Source organism: Artemia franciscana, chromosome 5 (assembly GCF_032884065.1).
Source record: "Artemia franciscana chromosome 5, ASM3288406v1, whole genome shotgun sequence".
NCBI classification, from domain to species: Eukaryota; Metazoa; Arthropoda; class Branchiopoda; order Anostraca; family Artemiidae; genus Artemia; species Artemia franciscana.
The window spans coordinates 38,831,228-38,856,051 of record NC_088867.1 but is presented as its reverse complement, the minus strand read 5'-3'; the positions used below and the strand labels follow the sequence as shown (position 1 = coordinate 38,856,051).

Genomic DNA, 24,824 nt, shown 5'->3' with positions numbered 1-24,824 from the left:
TTGTAAGTCCATTCTTGGAAAATTTAAGAACATTCTCTAAATTCAATTACGCGTGCGAACAAACCTTTCCTACCGTTCCTCGCCTCTCACCAGTTTACCTCTATACAGTAAATAGCCCGCTTTCCAGCTGAAATAAGGAAAGAAAGAATAAAATGAATCTATATTTGACTTGTTGTTCTGCGTAATTTTTACCACAAGACACTTATGTGCACTCAGTTAAGATACTTAGGAAGTCAGTTTGACTAAGTCCATTCTTGAAGAGACTTAAGAATATTCTTCGTATTCAGGCATATATGCAAATACTAAGAAATTCTGAATAGTTTTTTTTTCATTAGCTCGGTATACTTAATTTAAACCAGTAATGTAACTTTTACTTTTCTTTACCAGTAATTTTTTTTTTAATATGGTTTGTTTTCTTGAATTGTCCAATTAATCTCCGCTGTATTCAGTTTTTCTTAATTCTTTTGGGCAGTTATGCTCAACCCATAATAGGAATAAGGGATAAGTTTTATTTAATATTACGGTCGAGGGGGTTGCAAAAAATGAAAAATAATTAATTGGAGGTTTGTGTCTTTGGTTGAATTTTGGCTTCTTAGATCTTAAATATTAAGTACCTAACAGGCAAGGTCCTAATTTAGGATAGTCTTATAGTTTCGTTTTCAACGTTTATTCAATCTTTTTACTACGTAACGTAATTTCTGTAATGTATATCAAACTGTGCCCATACTATTTACCGAGGCACTGCAATTTTAAATTGAACTAAAACCCGTTCAATTTCCTTAAGAACCGTAAACCCTATTTTTGATCTCTCGTAAAGACATGAAAACTATAGATCTGCCCTTTTGTTCTAGGCAAATTGATATATATAATGGACGCATATCTATTGTAGAGGCGGACCTCGCAGTGTTTGGGTTCACCTTGCATGGTCCCTTACCCCTAACCCTTCCCTAATTCTGACAAACTACTTGTTCTCTGTGTAATTTTTTTAACCCCTATGGCCTTATTAAGGCCTTCTTCATAGAAGCTGCCCCTTGAAATTTTGAAATAGTTTTGAGCAAGATTTTTTAGAACGTTTTCATCTATATTTTTTTCGTGGGAACCCAATTTACGAGACTATTGGTCAAATAGTTTGTGCTTAGACGATCTTTTTCACTTATTATGAAATGAAGCGGAGGGGCTCCTTCTTGAACTTTATCCCTACTTTGTCCATGCTATACCAGCCTTGGACATGTAGCTACTTTTTTTCAAGTTTTAGGAATTTTTGAAGACCATACTGCGGTTCCATGAGGTTAAATAAGAGTTCAAATATGGATACATCCTTTTATTAGACAGTAAAAAAAAAAAAAAAAAAAAAAAATACTGGATATTTCTATTACATATACAGTTACTATCATCAGCTCTACACTAGGGGTTCTTGATATGCTAACTCCGATAGTATTGTTTTCATTAAGATCACCTAATGTATTTGACACATGAATTAGATATGGCTTATAATATTGGTGCAGCAATAGGCCTTTCTTTTTCCCTTTGCTTTCATTTTAATACTAATTCCAGAAAAATGGTGATAAGATCTTTCAGCTGGTAACGTGCTACCACCAACAGTAGCAAGAAGCTGGCCTTCGTCATCAACTAATAGTTTTATTTTGCTGTGCCATAGTTTTATTTTATATTAATAGTTCTATTTTATTTATACTGTGGATGAGTATATCTGGTGATGACGGTCATCTGCATATGAAATCGAAAAATCCAGTATTTTTTTATTGTTTTTTTTTTACTGTCTGATAAAAGGGTTTACCCCGTTTTAGCTGTTATTTATTTATCAACTCTACTTTCTTTGAAGCTCAAAATGTTACTAATTTCAACTTTATAGCACATAATCAACTGATTTTCATCCTGAACAGTCATTTTAATATGAAAAGAGATAATAATATGCTATTATAAAATTAAATTATGGACCAAGAGTGTATCAAAAAATATTACCGTCATAGCGATTATTTGCTTATATTCAATTCCTATCTAAGAAATGAAGAGAATGGTAGTGCATTATGTGTGGTCCACAGGGCTCACCTTGAAATAACTAATCTTGTAGGAGTGGGTTGAAATGTATTTTGTTTTAGACTTGTATCTTTCCCTTAGGAAGAAATTTCTTACACGTTGGCCGCCCTACGGAAACGTTTAACGGCAGAGCAAGAAGAGCTTATCCATCGGCTAGTTTTTTTTCAGGATGAATTTGAAAACCCCAGTGAGGAAGATGTCAGGAGAGTCACAGTAAGTTGGAATCTTCTCTTTTTCATTATTGGCATCTTGACTTTTAACTTGACTGCCCTAGGAAGAATATGAAATATCGTTGCTTTCCTACCTCTATCTGCAGAGGTTCTCCCTTTCCATCATTTTTTTTTTTTAGTATATCATAAGCTTTCAAACTATGTCTCCTGTTTGCTATAGATGTACCTCATTTCCTCTTCCGTAAGTCCTCTCTCCTTCGGCTCTATGCCCATGCCATAGTTGCGTGCAGGAGGGAGGGAGGTCTTCGGGCATAGGCTTGTCTTTGAAATCTAAATGTTTGCACGACTTTTCTTAAAATTCTGCTTTTTGTCTGTTTATTCTATTCGTTTCTCTCTTCCTGAATCTATTCCTCCCTCCCATCCTGAAATAACTTCCTATGTTCATATCTAGTCCTTGCGCTCCAGTCTTGTCTCCGTATTCTTGTGCTTATTGTAATTGAGTCGACTTATTTCATACCTATTGCAAAATACTTTGTCTTTTTTCGTTTATTAAATGTTATGTCAAATTATTAATAATTTATAAATTCAATATATAATAATAAAATTAAATTAAAAAATATCCTTTTTTAGCCGGCAGAATTGCTGCGTAATTTAAAAGTCGATGACTTCTCAAGACCTTGACAAAACAGCTTGTAATTTTTTGGATATGAAACCAAGTGAAACAGATTGCTGTGTTTTGTGATTAATGGTATTAGGACAGGTGGTTATGGTCGTGGTCTTATAGCTATGTGATCCTATTTTGCTGACACGTTCACCTTAAGGCCAATCAAGACAGAAAATAGATGGGAGGACTGTCACGTCATTTTGTCGTTAAGGTATCAGTCAGTGGGACGTAGACATTCCCTATTTCAGCCTTTTGGAACCAAAAATAATTTTGATTCTTGCACGAAAAAAGCTTTAATAGGGAAGTCTTTTTCTCTTTTTTTTGCTTAAAAGCAATGAATTTTTTCATATATTAATGATGCACTTCTAAGGGATCGATTCCCGCTGAGGCAAGATTGGGCAACAGACTTGCCACTTGTCCATGTAAAAAAAAAAAAAAAAAAAAAAAAAAAAAACACACACACCCGGCTATCGAGACGTTGATTTGACCTTTATTGCACCAGAAATGGTTCTGGAGGATCTTTGGTGATCTACAAAAGTCAGGTCCGCAGCATGCATACATGAGATTCAGTCTATAAAGTAGGATTTGACAGCCAGAATTAGAGAAACGCTTTTTCTTGAAGATCAAAAAGTGTATTTTTTAGTTGATTTAACTCTGCTGTCGGTGACAACATTGTCTCTAGGTCAGCCAATTGCTAACCTTGAAGGGCGTCTAAAATTGAAGTTTTTGCGTCAAAATTGAATTCATTCATTAGTTCTGATTGTTAAACATTTAAAACGCATAATAATACATAAGCATTCGACCCTATGAGCCAAGTTTATGCAGCACAAGTAACAAGTTTGTGCTATACCGGTTCGAAGTAATTTGTGAAATTAGTGGAAGGAACGGTCAGTAATGCCATCTAATAATACGGTAATATCTATAATATAATAATATGGTAATAATAAATATTGATAATCCTTAGTTCGCTTTATTAGAAGAACTGGGCTTCGTTCAAATTTAAGGGCGAAAATTATTCCTTAATGTGTGTGTTTCTATGATTGCTTGTACGAACTAGTAATGAAAATTCAGTGTGATTCAAAATGCATTAATGAAAATTATGGTGTATCTGGCTCAGTTTTATAATATGGTATGATATCAGTTATACCCATTGGGATGGTACCAGAAGGCTGTGGCACCACCTAAGCTATAAAATTCTCAAAACGGTCATGCACATCAGAAAACAAAAATGTCTAAAATGGCGAAGAGACTTGATTTTGTTGGGAATCTCACTAGAAAATTTTACTCTTCTCCCTCCCCTAGACAAACTGTAGTGGCCTCTGTAATTCCTATTTGATTAAAACCAGACAAAATAACCTGAGAAATGTCTGACGAAGGAGGAAAAAAAGGATACATCAGTGCTACCCATGCAAAAAAGTAATTTTCCTCGTTTATCAAGACAGTGGACTACAAATTTCCTGAATAGGGTTTTCAGTAATGGGGATTCCCATGGTGTACTTTTGTTCCAATCTCAAACCATTTATTAGGGGATTAAGGCTCCATAAACTTGCTTGTGTAGCATTTTATAATTTAGACTAATCGTGATGATGCAATTTCTCACCAGCCATTTTTTTAGATATATGTTTTTATATTACTATTTTTCTTAATGGGCCGTGGTTCGTTCTTTACTAGCTACTGCTGTAACAATGCTAAACCAAAAACAACCATCATCATCTAGTGGTCCATAGCAAAATAGTTTCTTCTCACTTCATTTTCATTGAACTCACGATGTAAATAAAACACCATTCCCGAAAGGGAACCATTGTGTTTTTTAACTAGCCTTGGCTCTGATTAGTAACCCACCCCTAACAATTGCAGAATCAGCAAAGAAAAAAAGAAGAATGCCTACTTTCACAAAATTTCAGCTTGAATTTTAAACAAACTTACTTTAAATCTGAAATCTAAATTGCGATTCATATTTTGATGAAATTAATGTCAAGTTTGTTTTGAATGTTTCCATTAGTTATGCTATATAACGTTGCACTGCCTATAGCGTTCGTAGTTCTTAAATGCTATTAAATTAGTGTTAAAGCGCCAGCATTTTTCTCTTTCATCAGTTTTGTTTATTCTTTAAACGAGACCTTTGGCGCCTTTAAAAAATGGTAATATAAGTTTGTTGACTTCAGTTTGACAAGGTCAGTGCTATTCTAGAGATCATTGGACGACTCCACCCATGATCAACCTGACGTAAGGTTAGATCATACCGTATTGCTAATTAAATTAAATAAAATCTGAAAATTCTATGTTTTTATTGTTTGTGCATTGGACGTCATTTGTTAGAGGGCGAGGGAACCCCTCCCCCTCCTTTCGCACTTTCAGAGACTCATAAGGTGTAAGCAAACAGGGTGGGTGTTTTCTAAATATGGAGGAAATATGCAATTTTCTTTGTATTATGCTTCCCGGAATATTTTTCGGCCCTGACTCAAAGAAAAATTTATGAAACGCTCCCTTGTGCTAGGAATTTACTAATCTGACTTCTTTTTTCAAAACCATGTTCTCAAATTTTCTACTACTATGGACTAGTTTTTGTTCTTTGCTAGGTTGCGTCTGACGTTGTAACCATGATATGGAATTTAAGGTTAAGTTTATATCCATGAAGCTTGGTTTTTCTTTAGAAGAGATAGGAACATTGTTTTTTTTTTTTTTTTTTTTTTTTTTTTTTTTTTTTTTTTTAGATTTCCTCTTTTCAATCTGAAATATTGACTTTACGTTCTTTTTCCTTTCTCCCAAGAAAATCCGAGTCCACAATTTGACCTATTAATGTGAAAAAATAAGGACTCAAGTCTCAACAAGCTTATAAGTTTTACCTGTTGTTTTTTTTTTTTTAGTTTTCACACTCTTCAAAATTGGAGGGAGGAATCGAATCTGCTCTAGCCTCGGTTCTGGTAGGAGTAGAATTTCTAGGAGATAAACAGTTGTACAAATTAATAATAAATAGTAATGATATTTATTCCGTGCGTACTGGTTGTATTTCAAGAATGTATCTACGTAGGGGGAATGTCTTCGGACACCTACCCTCCTCTAAAATCGGGATTTCCCAAACAATGCTCAAATTTTTCATATAATTCGCTTATTTTTTGGTCTTTTCCAAATTTATGCACCCCTCCCCATCTGAAACATTTGTCCCCTGAAACTGATTCGTACGTTTCTGGTATGTTTCACGAGTGACATTTAGTTTTTCCATCATAAAATGTATTTCTTTCAACTACCACATTTGATATGGCGACGGTTTGCTGCGTAGATTGGAGGCGCTCTCAATTCCCCAAATTTTCGGGAAAATCCTTGCTTGGACCAAAAGTAATTCCTATTCGGCGACAAAATCTTAAGATAGACTTTTTACCCAAAATAGGTTTTTGGATGTGAACGGTGTTCTGGATGCCAAGTAGTGACTGCCTCGTGCATAGCACTTAAAACTAAAACAAAAGAATTATAATCTTAGTTTGAAATTTGTATTGTGTTTGATCCTTGGGGCAAGATAATTTGTTTTACTGTGAGAACTTGGCTTTTTAATCAGGTTTTCGTATGGCTAAGATTGAGATTGAACTCGTTTTTAATGAATGCTTAAAGCGTTCCCATTTTTACACTTACTAATGAGGGAAGGGGGAAGAGGCTTGCAGTAACAGTGTCCAAAACCATTCTCAATATGTTAGTAAAGAGGATATATAAATAAACCGATAGAGTGACAACAGTATGCCCTGTAGAAATGTAGTGGTGCAGTAGTTTTCATTTCTACCTGGTAATATGGGACCCAGAGTTTGAACCAGTTGCAGGAAAACCCGCTGCAATGCCCAGAATTTAATTCTGGTGAAGAGACTATGCGGAAGCGTTTTCATGCTCACCCAATCAAGAGGAAGAAGAAGACAGCAGTTAATTTAAGCATTAAGACAAATATGTTATTACATTCCTCCCCGCAAGGCTCTACAATCGGGAAGGCATGGATAAAAAAAAAACACTTAAGAAAGAATAGTGACGAACTACAGCCTGACACCCTCACTATCTCTCGATAATCGATTCAGAGCGAAGTGGCATGCGCAAACAACGCCAATAGGAAATTCAAACTTAACTGAGAGATATACACCAAATGGAGACATTAAACTTTACTCAGAACTCAGAGAAAAAAAAGATCAATTTTCCTGAAGGTACCAAAAGAGGTAACCATGAAGGTAACCATGGCACGCAGTCAGAGGATTGAAGTCCGATCTAGCTGATGGAGTGGCTTGAAATCAAATGTTTCAGAAATAGAAAGATGACAGGGTTGAATAATCAGAGGCAAGAATTAGAATAGTTCTAAGGGCCACAGAAACATTACCATGTTGTTGAAAAAAGCGAAAGACACACAAAAAAATAATATAGAGAGATTACAAACCAAGACATGGCATATTAATAACACTATTTGTTATTGAAGAGTAGATGCCTTGCTTTGTCATACCATAGAGAGTGGCATCAGAAAGAGGGAAATGGTTGATGTCCAGAAAGGAAGTAAACAAAGAGACATAATTTTTAGAATCGACCCAGGAAAAAAGTGTCTGACCTTCTTGAGGAATTAAGGAATGTTTGATTCTGAACTTTTCCAGGATATCCAGGAAGGTGGGGGGAGGAGATGGCTCTGCTTCCATACTTATCCCAAAATATTGAAATTTCATTTATTTCTTAGATTTTGATGCTACTACTAGTATTAACAATTTATTGAAGCTATAAGTCGTAAGTGGATGACATCTACGCATGCCTCTCAGAGCTCCCATCCCCTTAATATTTTTTATAACCTCCTCTTATCCCATTCTAGGATGCTCCTGCTGGGTTCGTGAAATTAGTATTTTTGGCAGCATATCGTCGCTCATTCACAAAACATGGCCTTACCACTCAACCATTATTTTTAATATAGACTGGAATACAGTAAAATATTTTTTATATCCCTAGGATATAATATGATATTTTATAGTGTCATATAACTATTAGATAAGTCATTTTATAAATATTACATGATATAATATAAATTTATAGTATATCATATATGATTATGCTATATTATGTCCTATAAATATTTTATTATATAAATATTTTATTATACAGGATATTCTATAATTGGGATATAATAAATATATCATATAATTGGAATATAATAAAATGTCATATGACAATGTTTTGGTATAGGTAATGGAATCAAAACAGTCGCTCAATTGAGTATCTAATACACCTTGAACGATTTTTTCTGGAACACACTCTTCCCAACTTTTCCAAGCGTTCAAATGTTTTAGATTCAAATTTAGCGATTGTCATTACCGTGCGCTTCTAATTTTCTAATGTTATTTCTAAAACTTGTCATCCCATTCTATCAAAATTCTCAACTGCTGAAAATAATCCCTGCGCCTTGGCCATTCTACTTTTTACACCTATTTTCTTTCTACCCACCTTACTAGTAATGCGTCAAGGGTAAGTTCAGTTGTTATATTCCCATTTGTTGGTAATTAAAGCAACATCCGCCTCGGTAAATCTGGCTATTTACCGTCAAGGGTAAGTTCAGTTGTTATATTCCCATGTGTTGGTAATTAAAGCAACATCCGCCTCGGTAAATCTGGCTATTTACCGTCAAGGGTAAGTTCAGTTGTCATATTCCCATGTGTTGGTAATTAAAGCAACATCTGCCTCGGTAAATCTGGCTGTTTACTGTCAAGGGTAAGTTCAGTTGTTATATTCCCATGTGTTGGTAATTAAAGCAGCATCCGCCTCGGTAAATCTGGCTATTTACCGTCAAGGGTAAGTTCAGTTGTTATATTCCCATGTGTTGGTAATTAAAGCAACATCCGCCTCGGTAAATCTGGCTATTTACCGTCAAGGGTAAGTTCAGTTGTTATATTCCCATGTGTTGGTAATTAAAGCAACATCCGCCTCGGTAAATCTGGCTATTGGATGAAGATCCACTTAAATAACCGTTCTAAGTTGATTTTCTCCAGAATGCGGAGTGGCCACCTTCCAGAAGTACGACACCGAGCTGGAAATCTTCTTTTAAAGAAAATCTTTAAAATATGAATCATTTTCTGTATAATAATAGAATAAAATATGATTTCATTTTATCTTGACATACAAGTATCTATTTTTACATTGATTAGAGTAGTTTTTTGTCAAATTTTGCAGTTTTTATTCGCATTTTTGAGGAAACAATTTTTTGGTTAAGCTTCAGGACATATTTCCTGAGGGGAATTTGATATCTTTTATAAAAGGAAATGAGCAATTTCAGAACTGAAGGACGCGGTTTTACTCTTGAATTGTTTTGGTTATTGAGCCATGCAATTTCTCAGAAATTCATTAGCATATGATTTTGTATTGGTTTTATAACTTGAAATCTTGTTCTTATTTTATTTGAAAATAAAAATCTTTTATTGACGTCCCGAGTTTAAATGTCAACCTGATGTTTCTAAATCGTTCATTTTATATTCAACGTGCCCATTTCTTCAATATTGTCCAGCCAGACTTACAAAAATATATATATATATTATATATCATGAAAAGAGAAATCACCAATACATATTTTTTGTATATATATATATATATATATATTATATATATATATATATATATATATATATATATATATATATATATATATATATATATATATATATATATATATATATATATATATATATAAATTTATATTATATTTTTTTCCGTATGAAATTAGATTCAAAGAGATTCATAAAATAGCGTTATATGCTGAATCCAAATTTTAATCAAAGTATGTCTAAAAAGCATATGGAAATTACAAGGGAAATTAAACAAAAATCAGTTTTACCTGTTGTAATTATGACAAACATGATTAGACTTTCGCCGGAGGAGAGGGGCAAAAATATTGACTGCTTAGGGATCCAGTTAGCTCTTTATGCAAGTAGCAGTAAAAAGTAATTTAAATGCTCAGTTGATAATAAAATGTACTCATCCAATTTATATTTGTGTGGGGTAGTATACCTCAGTCACTGATGTAAAAGAAATGACACGAATTCCATTCTCCTGATTAGAATTTTGCTCATACATTTTCTTGTCTGTTTAACATCTTCTCGGATGATTTAGGACGGACTCGGATACTTCTTTTCTTCATTTTCTAGCAACTGTCTTTGGAAGCAGATGATAGCGAACGAGGCTTTAGGACGATAACAGAGATGACCATATTAACTGTACAGTTAACCGTAGAGTTTTCAAAGCGACTGCCAGGATTTGATACCCTTCTTCGTGAGGATCAAATCACCCTACTCAAAGTAAGTACTGACCCAAGTTTAACTAATTGTTTTGATTCAGGTTTTAATTATATTTTAGGTTTGAAGCCTCCTATCACACCTCTAAACAGGTAAAACTTATCCCCTTCTCTATTATTTGTTAAAAAGACCCCCTTCTAAAAAAACTGAAGAAATGGAAATAAAGTCGACTCTTGTGCTCATTAATCCCTCTCCCCAGGAAACGTATTCCTTTGATATGACCCTGTCATATATATTATATATTAATGACTGTGCTCTTACCGTGATTTCCGCCTAAAATTTTGCTGTTTATCCGCCTAAAATTTCGCAACAATGTCGGCAAACCAAGCTGAACTTAATGGAAGTTTGAATGTGAATTTGGCTAGAACAAAGTGGGAAGTTCATAATAAAATTTGCTTAGGCCATGTTTCATGGTTAATTGACTTTACATTGTCATTACTTCAATATCTACCTTCAATTGAAACTGTTCAGTAAATTTTTGTGGTTGCAAGGAAGTGTATAATTATGACGCACAAAATTATATACAAAACCTGTTCTTTATTTTTATTGGAAAAATTGTTATAAATTACCCATTATTTATAACCAAATTTGTTTTGGGCTGAAGTATCCAGCTTTTTATTTTAGTTTTTGGAATGCAATTCCGTAGAGTTTCTCGCATTCAACCAATTCATTTCCTTGCGTGTGTCATATCACTTAGGAACTTGTTTCTGTTCATGACGTAATTCTGCATTAATCTTATGAAAAATCAAGCTTAAACTTTAAGCTAAAGACGAGATGACGATGCTTCTTTTTTTATTTTTTGCTTAAATTTTGATCGAAACATCAGATGCTGATAGTTGCGACTAAGTAACTTTAAAACTGCTATTGCTCAAAGTTGTTTTTGATATTGAATTTGTTAGGATTTTGTGACCTAAAACCAAAAAACTTGCGTGATACAAAGAAACAAATAAAAAGGAAAAAAAAATGGTTTTGTTTTCCCAATGTACATTGGTTCCTTTTGATATTTTCTTTTGCTGTCTTACTAAATGAACAAAAGTTGTATATATTGTATATTTATTTATTTGTCTGTAAATATTTTCTCGAAGACGGTACTGATTTTCTTCTGAAAATTGTCATTACCATTTCCCGTGTGAAAAAATGATTTAGGTAGGTTCCAACTTTGGGTAAATTAGTTGAGGGCCTTAATTTTGCGAAAAGACTTTTCATATGCCATGAATACTTGGAATAGTTGTAATAAGTTTCGCTGAAGATCTGTAACTTCATTATTACTTTAATTAACATAAAATTAAATTTTACATAAAATTAAACTTTAATTAAAATAAAATTAATCTAAATATTTTAAAATGCACATTACAATTTGATTTGATTGTCTACAGTAAAGTAAAGTAAGTAAGACGGCATTAGACCCTTAAGGTCCAAACCGGCGGTGCTGATCTCCGTTTCATGGCCCTTCAGCCAGGAAGTGCTGGGGGCCAACCATCCTATGCTTTCACACACCCTTCCTGCTTACCTTCCCCAGCCATTGACCCCCGTCCCAAACTAAATAACTAGTCACAACTGGGATTGAACCCGTACCCGTTGGACAAAGAATTCCCACACCAGCGTGTCAAAGCACACCGCACACCGGTGCTTAGTGATCCTTGTTTTATTTCTATCAACTGCAACAATTGTTGGTACACTTGTAACTTTGTGCGAAATTACAGGCATGCTCAAGCGAAGTGATGATGTTGCGAGGTGCTCGGAAGTATGACGCCGAAACGGATTCAATTGTTTTTGCCAATAACCTGCCCTATACCAAGGATCGCTACGCCATGACTGGCGTTGAATACACAGCTGACGAATTGTACGGCTTTGCCAGAAAAATGTACTGCCTTAAAACTGACAATGCTGAATACGCGTTGATTACTGCTATTGTGATATTCTCAGGTAAGAATTAAATTATTCTTTAAATCTACTAGTGAATATTCTTATGTTTAAGGTTCATGATGTTTAAATCATTTTTTTCTTCTAATTGTTTATCGGCTGTATTTTAGTCACTACACCATAGTTTAGGTAGTACTGTCATCATTATCTATATTTTATGAACAATTAGTCATCACAAGACCAATACAGGATTATTTGGGGAGGGGGGGTACTATACAAACTTTAAAAGTGCATCAAAATTTGTTTATATGAATCTTTGTTACTTTTTTTGCGAGTCAAACAATTCAGGGGTGGGGGCTCAAACCCTCTACCCCCCCCCCTCTGGATACGGCCTTAGAGTCGGCTAAGGAATAAAAAAAAAAAAAAACTGTGGCAGATATTTCTCTTCCCATCTGACCTTTTCCTTCCCATCTCTTCTCCTTTTTATAGGATACTTATGGAAAGCTGTCAAAAAATACTGCGCTACTGTGAAGACAACAGACCTATTAAATACGAAATAGCTTTAAAAAGACATCCAGTAGAAAAATTTAAGTCGGTATGTCCTGTGGTGGCGCAGTGGATTTGAACTTAGCTTGGTAATACGGGACCCAGAGATCGAATCACGCTGCAGGAATATACTGCAGGGCCGACGCAGGGACCTTAGTAGTCAAGAAGCGTCGTTAATTCTTAAATGATAATAATAATTTGAGTCGGTATTCCTAGATCTGAACGAAAGGTAGTATCAAAAACTTTTTACGAAATCAAGCTTGTGCGACAGATTCCTTGGTCTTTATCATTTAATCGTATAAATTAGTTTACAACTCAAAACATTTTGAAGACTTTTGTTAAGTTCGGCGGAAAAATCTCTCCTCAATGATATTAAAATTCTATAAAAATAAAGGATCAAAACATTTTATAAAAGTCATAGTTAACGAATAATTGCTTATTTTAAAATGACAAAGTTACTTTTCAAAGATATATTGATTGTTCCCTTGAAACAGATTTTTCCCGTCTTTCTGGGATTTCCTATCCAGTGGTTCAGTTGCAAAACCGATTAACTCCATAAAATAAATAGCTGCCAAAGTTGGCAAAGAACACTTATGGTAAAGAAGATAATTGAATTTGATCCCTGATATTAAAATCGTTTTATGTTTCTGTCATTTCAGCTGAGTGGTTAAGTTGCCAAACCGGTTGTGGCGCTTTTTTGCGATCGATTAAATTTTCTTGTTGTAATAGTCAATTTAGCGTCCATTCACGGGGGATGTCTTGGGGTCACTCTTTTTGATATGACATAAACCAGGGCTCAATATGAAGATCTTTTTTGTGCTGTTCTGGAGAGCTGTACGATGTGGTTGCGGTCGCTAGCCTCAATCGTTCTTTCGAGTGCGATTTTCGGTAGACGGTTTGGTGCCATTCTTCTGACATGACAAAACCACTGCAGTTGTTGCCGTTAGATTTTATCTGGGATTAGGTCAAGGGAATTTCAGCCACCTTCACACCTCTTCGTTGGCCACGTGGTTGATGTAGTTCATCTTTGTGTTGTGGCGTAAGCACCGCATCTTGAATGCAAGGAGGTTGTACTGGTTTTCTGTCTTCAGGGTCTAGGTTTCACACCCATATAGATCGATCAGCACAATCAGGCTGTTGAAGACAAGGATTTTCTGCTGATTGGAGAGTTAACTGCATTTCCAGATATTCGAGAGTATCTTGAAGTTTTTAGTTTTCAATTGCCTATTTTGCCGCATGTGGGTATTTTCATATGAGCAGTCAAGGTCAAAAACCAATCTCATTATTTTGTCAGCAAATGCCAAAAAAATAAAATAAAAAAAGTTAACCAATTTGGCTTTGAAACAACTAGTAAATTGTTAACTATTCTTTTAGCACATACCGCCTTTCAACTTACTCTTCATTTGTATATGCCAATGAAATCTTTGTTTCACTAGTTGACAATATTTGGTATAAAAAAGATAAGCAAAAGGGATGTGTTTTCCTTAGTACAAGGGCTTGCTAGAAATCCTTGGATCAAAGAATTTAAATTAAAATGAGTTGACCAAAAAGTCTGGGGAACTGATAAACGAGGAAACTAGCTCGTCTCTGAGAAACAGCAATTAACGCCATTTAACGTTACCCAGTAAGATCAATAATAATTATGATGCCTTACTTAATGTTAATTGCACTCTTTATTATTTTTGTTTTTATTTTGGCTTTAAATAAAAATAAAATAAACACTTTTGACGCAATAATAACTTTTTCTCAAAGGCCAATGTTTATTTTAGCCGATTTCTTGCTTACTTTCCCATTCTTAACTATTTTATAATGCCAAAACAGTTTAAACCAAACAATCCACTTGCTTTCAGAGAATCTCAGGTTGAAATGGATCCTCAAAAAACTTAGATCTTTAATTAAACAAGTTTTAATAAAAGAAACTGAGTTGGTTTTTTTTTCTGGTTCTTCTAGGTAAGACTATACTTTGGCGCTAAATGTCTTTTTTTAATGACGTTTTTGGTTTAGTCAAATGGTCAAAAAGTTCGTCAAAGTAATTAAATTTTTTAATTTTATCGGTATGAAAATGCGTCAACAGTTTATTGTTTTGACGACCTAAGCGAATTTGAAAATATGGCTATGTTTCAAGTCATGTATTTAGCAATAAATCTTATATTACTTTCATTGGCGATCTGTACCTACTTCCGCCTGAGACTTCAAACGTCATAATGACGTATGTTTTTCTTCATAGAATCGCAAAGTATTTGAACCAATGGATAGGGTCCTTTTTATTATTTATATTTTATATATATTTAAGAATTAACGACGCTTCTTGACTACTATGGTCCCTGCGTCTGCCGTGCAGTGCATTCCTGCAGCGTGATTCGATCTCTGGGTCCCGTATTACCAAGCTAAGGTCAAATCCACTGCGCCACCACAGGACGGTCCTTTTTATTGTTTGATGACCTAAGCCAGTTTGAAAATATGGCAGTGTTTTGGATCATGTATTTGACGTCAGATCTTTTATATTTTTGTCATCATGTGATTCCGCTTTAGACTTTAAATGCCATAGTGACATATCTTCTTCTTCAAAAATTCTCAGAGTATTTGAACCAATTGATACTGTCCTTTCACGCCTTATGTGAAATGTCCACCGGTGTACTAATATTACTTCATATCGTCGGAGCTATAGTTTAAATCGTGGTAAAACACGCTAGTAAAAGTGATTTCTCTTTATTTTCTTTAATGATTAATTCATATACGAACTTCATAAGTCTAGGGGTAAATGTTTCTGGGGTTTTTGATGTATAAAAAATATGTTCATGTCCTTTGTTTGTGTTAGGTCAAGATCTATCTCAAATGCCATCTTCTATTCAAAATTTTATCGCTTTTCCCGTTTTCTTTCGTTTTTCTTGCTATTAGCTTTTATAAAGAGCTGTCTAAGCAGAAAAGCAAAAGAAAAAGAGACTGTTATATATCTTAAGTTCACAATTTAAAAAAAAAATCAACTGCGAGTTCATCTGAGAAGAGACTATAAATTTGAGGTGAAGGTGACTATAAAAAAAGACATAAAAAAGGTGATAAAATTAATAAATTTTGTTCCTGAAAAATGTGATAATATGCTTTGATTCGATTTAACCCCTTTTTTTTGGGGGGGGGGGGGGTTGATTCTTTTCCTCTCCAAAGAAATTGAAGCGGTGCATTAACACTGGGTTTTTCTAGTTAGGTATACTTAATTGTATGTAATTTTTTCCTGCTTTTTTTAGTCTTTATGTGTCACTAGTTTTTAATTGTTTGACATATTGTAGATGGGTGTTTTTTTCTTAAATATTTGAGTGTTCATTATAATATATATTTCAATCTTTTTCAGCTCCTTTTTTAAAAACCAATGGTTTGCATTTTATATATATATATATATATATATATATATATATATATATATATATATATATATATATATATATATATATATATATATATATATATATATATATATATATATATATATATATATATATATATATAGTGAGCAAAGAAAGTAAAAAAAAATAATATATTTTTCAGCAGATGTTTCTATTACTGACATTGTACGTTTTATATTATATATATATATATGTATATGTATATATATATATATATATATATATATATATATATATATATATATATATATATATATATATATATATATATATATATATATATATATATATATATATATATATATATATATATATATATATATATATATATATATATATATATATATATATATATATATATATATATATATATATATATATATATCCGCTCGTAATTCAGAGCGGACTGTTTCACTTGAACCAAAGAAAGAAGAAAAAAAACACATGTTTCTGTTACTTACGTTGTATGTTTTATATTATATATTACATACGTATGTTGTGCTCTGTTTTATTATCTTTAAACTTACTTGAACCAAAAAGAGTAGAAAAAATCTCATATATATGGTGTGCTATATTTTATTATCTTTAAACTTACTTGAACCAAAAAAAAAAGTAGAAAAAATATACTCTACAAAATATGCTTCTATTACATGCGGCACAGGTTTTGCATATTAAATACATATGGTGTGTTATATGTTTTATTATATTATGTACAAAAATATGTTCCTATTTTTCAGAGCGGACTGGTTTACTTGAGCCCAAAAAAGTAGAAAAAATTCAAGAAATTTATATGGATACATTGTATGCCTACGTGTTTACGCATCGCTCTAATCCAACAGTGGACTTTGCCAAATTGATAAGCATTCCAACTACACTAAGAACACTGGGTACTATGAACGCTGACTTGTGTATGGCACTTAAACTAAAGAATAAACGCCTTCCACAGTTTCTGCGTGAGATATGGGATATATAATAAACTGTATATGGGAAATATGCTACAAATGGTGCTTGCTATTGGTTGCCTTAATGTGATCTGGAATTACTTGGAGCTAAAGTGTCTTCTATATTTTGTTTACAGCCGTACCTAAATTTATTCAGAGATAAGTAGAAAATACTTATTAAAGGCCTATCTACGCTTGCCTAAAGAGTGACCGTATTTTGCGGTTAGGGTTGCCCCAGAAGAATAACTAAACACTATCAACACTTCCAGTTGTATCTTAAATTTTGCAAAATGTTTTAAAACAAGTGGTGACTCAAATCTTCAAAAAAAAATCAAGGAGTTTTTTAATAATAGTAATCCCTGCCATCTATCCAGTCTTTTCCGAAAAGTTTGAACCAGACAAATTTTTGGAAAAATGAATTCTATTTTTTATTTTTATGGGCATTTTTGATAATTTTTTCTTCCCAAAAGACTTCCAAATTTTCTGAGAATTATTCTAATAAAATCGCATAGAGAAAGGGTTGAAAAAAATATATTATTTATACAGAACTAATGGGAAGTTATGTTGTTCTCTTGCCTTATGCTTTCTTTCTTTCTTTAATTTGGGGAAAGAAGGGATTAGATGTTGTGCTTTTTAGAAAGGGGTTGTGCTTTTAAGAGGCTGCAAGAAATTCCTATAAAAGGGAATTTCTTTTTTCCTTTTTTTTTCGAAAAATTAAAAATTTATTTAACGCGAAAGTTAGTCGTTGAAGTTATTTGTAGATAGCATCATTATCCAGTTAATAGATGGCCTCGTATTTGTTATTTTTGTTTTTCTTTCGCATTTCTCTTGTAAATCGTCTATATTTTAAACTAGTAATCAATTTTAATTTATCTGGAGTCTATTGCATTCTACACGAAAAAAAAAAAAAAAAATCAGTGTGCATTTTCTTAGACATATATTTTGCTTTCTTTGAAGTCGATAAAGTTATTGAGGTAATACGTGAGCCTATTTTTTGAATGCCCCAACTATGTTTGACCAAGATAGAGAAACGAATTTTCGATTGCAAATATTTTTATAGGGTTATATTTTGTAATTGAATTTGCGTATAGCTCCTGTTGTTGATGAAAGTTTTTAATGGAAGTTTTATCGGGGACCATAGTTAGTAGCTCTTTGCATTCGGAGTGATTTTTATGTATGCAACAATATGTTTTTCTTCCGCGAAAGTGTTGTAAGATCTCGTTATGACCCACGCATAAATAATAGTTTATTTTTTCATAAGAGGTTTATATTAGGTAAATGTACCTGACTTATAATATTGCACACGATTTGTTTCATCTGAATTTTGTTTATCCAAAAGAAATATAGTTATTTTTGTTACTATTTTTTGTGCTTATTTGAGAGTTGTGAAAGTTGTTATGTTTGTTGATGGTTGCAGTGAGCTAACTTACGAATTTCAGTGTCATGACTCAAATTTTCAATCAAAAGTATTAAGGTGTTCTTTTTTTCTTCAGAACTTACGGAGTAGAGTAAATATAACTCAGTATTCTCATTGCAAATACCACGTGCATCTTGTATATAGAAAATGCCAACTTAGTAGAACAAGAAGAATAGCCCAATTCCAGGCCTATTCAATGGGTTATGTCTAATACATAGTAGGATTTGCAAAGTCTTTCCAAGTATACGTTGATTTAAAGGATAATAGGCTAAAGTAGACCACTAATAAGGAATTCTAATGGTCATGATTCTCCAAAGGTATAAACTGGATCAATCAAGTTGGGATATGGTCAAACATAGTAGATTTTTGAAAGAAATTTTTAGGAGCTCCACCCTCCCAGCAGACATTAGATACATTAGATTGTATATGGCCGCGAATAAGGTACAACGAGGATGCCAAATTTTTCCATCAGAGGTGGCTTAGATCTGACACCGCTTTATGGTAGATGTACTCCTTCTTTAAATTCACAAATGAAATTAAATTTGTGAGGAATTTTGTGCAACATGTACAATTATTTCTTAGTATAATAAAATAAAATTACGAGATAAAATATTGTTTTGGGGATATCTTTTTATTAAATCACGTTTTGTTTATACCATTCGACTAACCTGAAAACTGTTTGAAGAGCACGCTAATGGAGTTTCAGCAATATTTTCCCATACAAGGTGTACTTCCAACACTTACAGCGCAACGAGTTTAACCAAAGATCTTCAATATTTGAGGCACTTGAATAGTTGCTTCGCTTCCAGCAGTGACTAACCCCACGTTCACCATAGTTTATTGCAATTCGTTTCAATAAGTTATTGAATGCATGTGATTATTCTGCTCTATCGAAGGCATATTGAGCATCTAAATGATTTTCTTGCATAAAAAAGTAATCTTGCAATCCCATAGAATCTTTGAAACTAGCCACAAATTTTGTATGCTTATATTAATGTATGAATATACAAACAAATGAGGTTCGATGCACAAAGAATATATAATATTCAAAAAATGTGGTTCAGTATTTGCAATTGGCTATTGAACGCCGAAAACTATACAAATAAATTGCAATAAACTTTTTGAATGCGGGGTAAGTAGTATAAATTTTATAGGCTAGTGGGGTAATGTAAAAGTGTGTTTCAGGTTGTTCGACTGTTAGTAAGGACTATTTGAAAGAACAATGTAAGCTAACCAGTTAGGGTCTAGGTAAATTTTCCCAGGTAAAACGGCCGTATTTGTTCAACAAAGGTGTTTTTATGCCAACTTTCAAACTAGGATTTCTTTATAGATTAAGGTTAATTTTGATCCTTAGATTTATTTTTAATTTGAGGGATTTCTTACTATGTTGGGCCATTTAAGATTTGTAGTCACCCACTATTCTATCTATGGTAGTTGATGGCTAAGCAAATTGCCTCGTTGAGTGTCCTTATTTAGAATTTTAAAATAATTTGCCAAGAATACCTCACTCTTTTCTATCAGAAAAGAAGATTATGATTGGCACGTGTATGCTTTTCAAAACGCTGGAAGAATACTGTCTTTCCTGCTTCACGTGTTAACTTCCATGCCTTGATGTGGATTTAATTGAATTCAACACTTCTTGCGTCTCTGAGCGTGGCGTTACCCAACAGATCTGAAAAATTACGTATAATTTAATTTTCGTTCTTATTAAACGTACAAGTTGATTTGAATTCAACGTAATATAACTTGAAAGCAGGCACACTTCCGTTTGAAATTATTTTTTATATTGATTATAAAAATTGTTTAATTGGTATAAAAAAAAACCCATTAGTTTAGACAAATGTGCACAAGTATAGCTATTGTGCTCTTTTGGCAAACTTGGTTCTTTTCAGCCCAATACGAAGCACAGTAAAACGAAAAATACAAATGATATAATTGCAGCTATTTTATTTCGGTTTTTAGAATTGATAGGCTAACGCCAGATGACAATTGTTATTTTTTCTAAAAGGCAAGAGTTTCCTCTTTGATCTAATACCATTTCCCCATAAAACCTGTTTCGTCTTTTGAATGATTATAAGCGGAGCCAAATCCTCAGCGATTGAGTTTTTAAGCTTGAGAGGCAGCATAAAACAGAAATGAAGAAGAAACGAGTTCCTTCAATTTTGTTAAAGTTTATAAAAATGAGTGTGACTGGTTGAAATTGTTATCTCCGTCCTTTCGGAATGAGAAAATGTGGTTGTGTTATGCATCGTGCTTGTAAATAGGGAGGATTATGTGCAATATTATATTGTCATAAGCGTAACGTGTGCTAAGATTTTATATGAATAAAACCTATATTTATTAAATATTTCTTTAAGAATACTTTCTCTATTTGATTTTGCTTTGGCAAAAGTAGTTATATATAAGTGAATTTGGGTTTAGCTAAATTATAGGGCAACTTCCTAATAATATTTATGATCATTTCTGTTCATTTAAGATGAATCCCTCATTTTGGTCGCGTACAATTTTTAATGATGCTCTAACGAATGTCAGTGAAGGCGACTGTGGAAACTCGCGGCGATAGTAAAACCCTGTCTGTCAGGGAGAGTTCGCAATGATTACTTGCTCCCTATTTGCAAATGAAGTAACGCTACCAAGCAGGAAGCAGTAGAAAATAAAGTGAAAACTAAAGGAGTTTCTGAGTTGTTTTTTTACAGTGATGTTTCTTTTTTAATTTTAATCAGTTTGTGCTGGGGCTGTGAGACTTACTCTAATAGTTAACCCTCTCACGGGCGAATTTCGAAATCTTTCTGAATCAAATTTTTAAGACACTGCTTCCTAGCAAAAGATAGGGAAGATTTCAGATATTTATTCAGAAAAGACTTAAAAAATTAAAAACAGTCAATTCAGTGGACGTTGTCCATTACGGACGCGTCTGAAAACATTCAGGGCAAACAGGAGTTTGACCCTTTTTTACACTCGAGACACGTTATACGGTTATAGATCTGTCCGCGGCACCTTGATGCATTTTTCTTTTCAAATTTCGACGCCCAATGCCCTGACATTCCATCCAACCTGACTTCTTTTGAGACTGACTGGATCATAATCCGCTTTGGAAGGGACAGACGACCTAGACACTCAGGACTTGTGCGCATCCTAACCATGCCCTTGTTCAGAAGTGACGCTGCGACAGACGCTTTGAATTCCAGAAGGTCAGATTTGGTTCCAGGTACAATTTTGCGATTATTTTTCTGCGAGCTACTCCATCTCTCTATAATATCAACTGGATGGTACCCAGCGTACAAGGAGCATAGGGCAACAAGGTTGTTGTCTTTCCACCGCAACGCAGTGGTGCCTTTCTCTGATGTTGCATATGAGTCGGATCCTCGGTCTTTCTTTTTCGTTTCTTTCTCTCCGACCAGTTTGTCCGCAAAGTCTCCAAGACTGTTTGCACGCAGTGTACCAACACTGTTAATAGTTTCTTTTGCTAACGTTTCTAAAAGAGGGATTAAAGTGAAGAAGCTGTCAAAATACACCTTCGCATTTTTCCGAAGAAAGTGTCTACAACCTCAGATGAGACCCAGGTTGGGTCTCATCACTTGCAAGATCTATATCTGACTTCGTATTTGATGTTACTTTCCTCGTCAAATATAACTTTGATGGCTTCTTTGTTAGTCAGCTTACTTCGCATCTGGAAAAGAAAACTTACTTTATCATTACCATTTTTTAAGGTAGATATCAAACGAGCACAATACCCAAACGTGATGAACACGATCATCATCTACCTAAATCGGAGTGATGATGTCAACTATCATGGTTAGGTACCTCTCCAGATGTATTGCTATTAGTAGGGCAATTACCTCAGACGTAGACAGTGGGGATTCTGTACCAGGAACGAATTCGGGCAGTGTCCTCATGAGTGGACCGAAAGAAGATGGCCACAAATTCTCACTGAAATGCTTGTAAAACATAAAAGAGTAGCCAGGGTTTAGGTAACAGGGTAGTTATTTCTGGAAAAAAATCCACGCAACTCAAAAACTTCTTGGTTAAATACAAAAAGATTCAGAATTTGAACCCACCTTTTGTGTGTAAGTACAATAAATATTCTTGATCTTGACCGCCATCTTTCGTAGGTTTTGAAATTCTTCGTTAGATGCCTAGCACGGTACAATAGAAACGCCTGTTGAGAAGAGATAGCACTGAAGTTCTGGTAAAAAAAAAGTGAGTTTTAAGCTGGAGGTGTGTTAAGGGGAAGTGTCCTCAAAAAGCACCAGCACCCGCGAGAGGGTTAAAGATCAACAATGACGAGACTTGAAAATATTTTATTTATTTCTTAAAAACAAACAAATTCCCTAACCTACAATTTTCCAAATACACTGGTTAATTCGAAAACAAACCTGTGCTTTCATCTCCCTTGCATTACGCTTATTATTCAATGAACGCAGCATTTTAATTTTTTTTATTCAGAAATTATCAGAAAAATGCCAACTCAAAATAGCTAAAATTATGGCTGTTATTCACAATTTGTTGGCATAGGAAGAATAGCATTGGATAAAATTTACTATGATCAGGCTTAAAGATATTTAACGAAATTCAATTTTAGGGAAACCATCGCAGAATGCAAGCACTAGTCAGCAAGAACCGGTTTTGTAGTATCAAAATACGATTGTGAAATTTTCTTATTTTAACATGCATGGCCTTTTTTTTTTCTTTTAGTTCAAGTCAAAATTGTTATTAAATTAAATCTAACACTGTTTAGTTTAAATCTTTTTTATCAATGTACTTTTTTATCTACACTTAAATTATATACCTAAAAACCTAAGCGAAAATATTCGCTTTGGTTTTAATTTAATCATTTTCTTCGGAAAAAGTTCTCAATTCACATGACTTTGCTTTTCATGCAAACTATAGCAAAATTAAGACCAAAGTCTTATTTTTTATTTAAGAATTAACGACGCTTCTTGACTACTATGGTCCCTGCGTCGGCCCTGCAGTGCATTCCTGCAGCGTGATTCGATCTCTGGGTCCCGTATTACCAAGCTAAGGTCAAATCCACTGCGCCACCATAGGACGACCAAAGTCTTATTATTATTAAAAATAAATATCTGAAATTTATGCCAAGTTCAGATAGACTGGTCAAACTGCCCCTCAATCTGAAAAAAAAAAATACTTCAGGAGAATCGGTGTAGTGTTTACATGACACCACAGAGACATCGATTATACAGTTACTGTAGAATTTCATGATAAGTCATAAGGAATCTTTTAGATAAATGCAAAACAGCGAGAAATGACGACCAACCAGGGTCTTTTGTTTACTAGAAAGTCGAACAGTAATATTTTTAAAATGAATTTAGTTTTTTTTTTCACGCTGGGGAGCCTTTTTCTAATTGTAACCGAACAGACCATTAAGCCCTGTTAACACATATGCTTAACTCGATGCCATTTTTTGACTATCATCACTTTGGACTATTCAGGCTTGCCTCTAAAAGAGAAAGCAAGTTAGGATTATTAGAAGGGGACAATACATAAACATTAATGTCTAACTACGCGCGCATGTGAATTGGACTTAAAGGTCCTTTTTCTTCCTTTCTCTAAAATTACTTACACTGATTGTTTGGTGTCCCAAATTTTCACGCTCTTATGTTCACAAAGCTGATTTCACACTGCAATTTGTTTGTTCTTTTCAGAAGAACAGATAGCTTTTGAGAACTCAGGGTGCAAGAAAACACCTTCAAATTTATTTAGGAATACTGAGTCGATTTAATTAGGAATAAATTGGATGAGAGGTGATGAGGTCAAATGAACTGATCAGGTAGCTTCTCTTACCTAGGTAATAATATTAGTAAATATGGTGGATGTAGTGAAGATGTTACCGTGAATGTCCGATATTGGTAAATGTCGACATTCACCAGTAAATATCCGAAATATTTTTTTTTCTCTTTGTGTTTAGTCTGTGTTGCCAGTCATCTTTTTCAATTTAATGCAAGGTTTGATGATGACAGGTTAGGCTAGATTAGGCTTGGTTGGGTTAGCTTAGGTTTTTAACCCGTTTGTGGTATTTATCGCCAAATTTTACCTAATCTAAACTAACATCCTAAAATTTAATTTTACCATCATAGCTTTGCATAAGACTGAAAAAGCTGACTCGCAAAGCTAATTGAATCCAAGCAGAGATCAAGAGCTCAAATGGCACTTGTGACGAGGTCGGAAGAGCCAAGAGCTCATATGGTATGAGCTCTTGCGAAATTCTAAGAATCAATAGATTGCTTGAAAAGGAAAATCAGAGGCTTAATGCCCAGTCGGGTCCCCGGATCCGATTCGAATTGAAAATTGAGCATCTTATACATAAGATTCTTCTATATATTAAGTTTCATTAAGATCAGATCACCCATTCGTAAGATACCTCGATTTTTACGTTTTCCAAGAATTCCGGCTTCCCCCTCCAACTCCCTTCAATGTCACCGGATCTGGTCGGGATTTAAAATGAGAGTTCTAAAGCACACGA

At 33.9% G+C, this 24,824-nt stretch overlaps 1 protein-coding gene across 2 annotated transcripts in view; it reads left to right on the top strand.

Moving 5' to 3' along the window:
* LOC136027382 (ecdysone receptor-like) overlaps nt 1–20,701 on the top strand; it is a 113,528-nt gene extending 92,827 nt beyond the window's left edge. For both annotated transcript variants that reach the window (XM_065704569.1, XM_065704570.1), the window contains 4 exons: nt 2,137–2,268; nt 10,029–10,178; nt 11,879–12,101; nt 16,720–20,701. In XM_065704569.1, the coding sequence (XP_065560641.1) occupies nt 2,137–2,268; nt 10,029–10,178; nt 11,879–12,101; nt 16,720–16,955 (741 nt within the window). In that variant the 3' untranslated portion in view covers nt 16,956–20,701. The remainder of the gene's footprint in view (nt 1–2,136; nt 2,269–10,028; nt 10,179–11,878; nt 12,102–16,719) is intronic.
* Nucleotides 20,702–24,824: the final 4,123 nt, after the last annotated feature.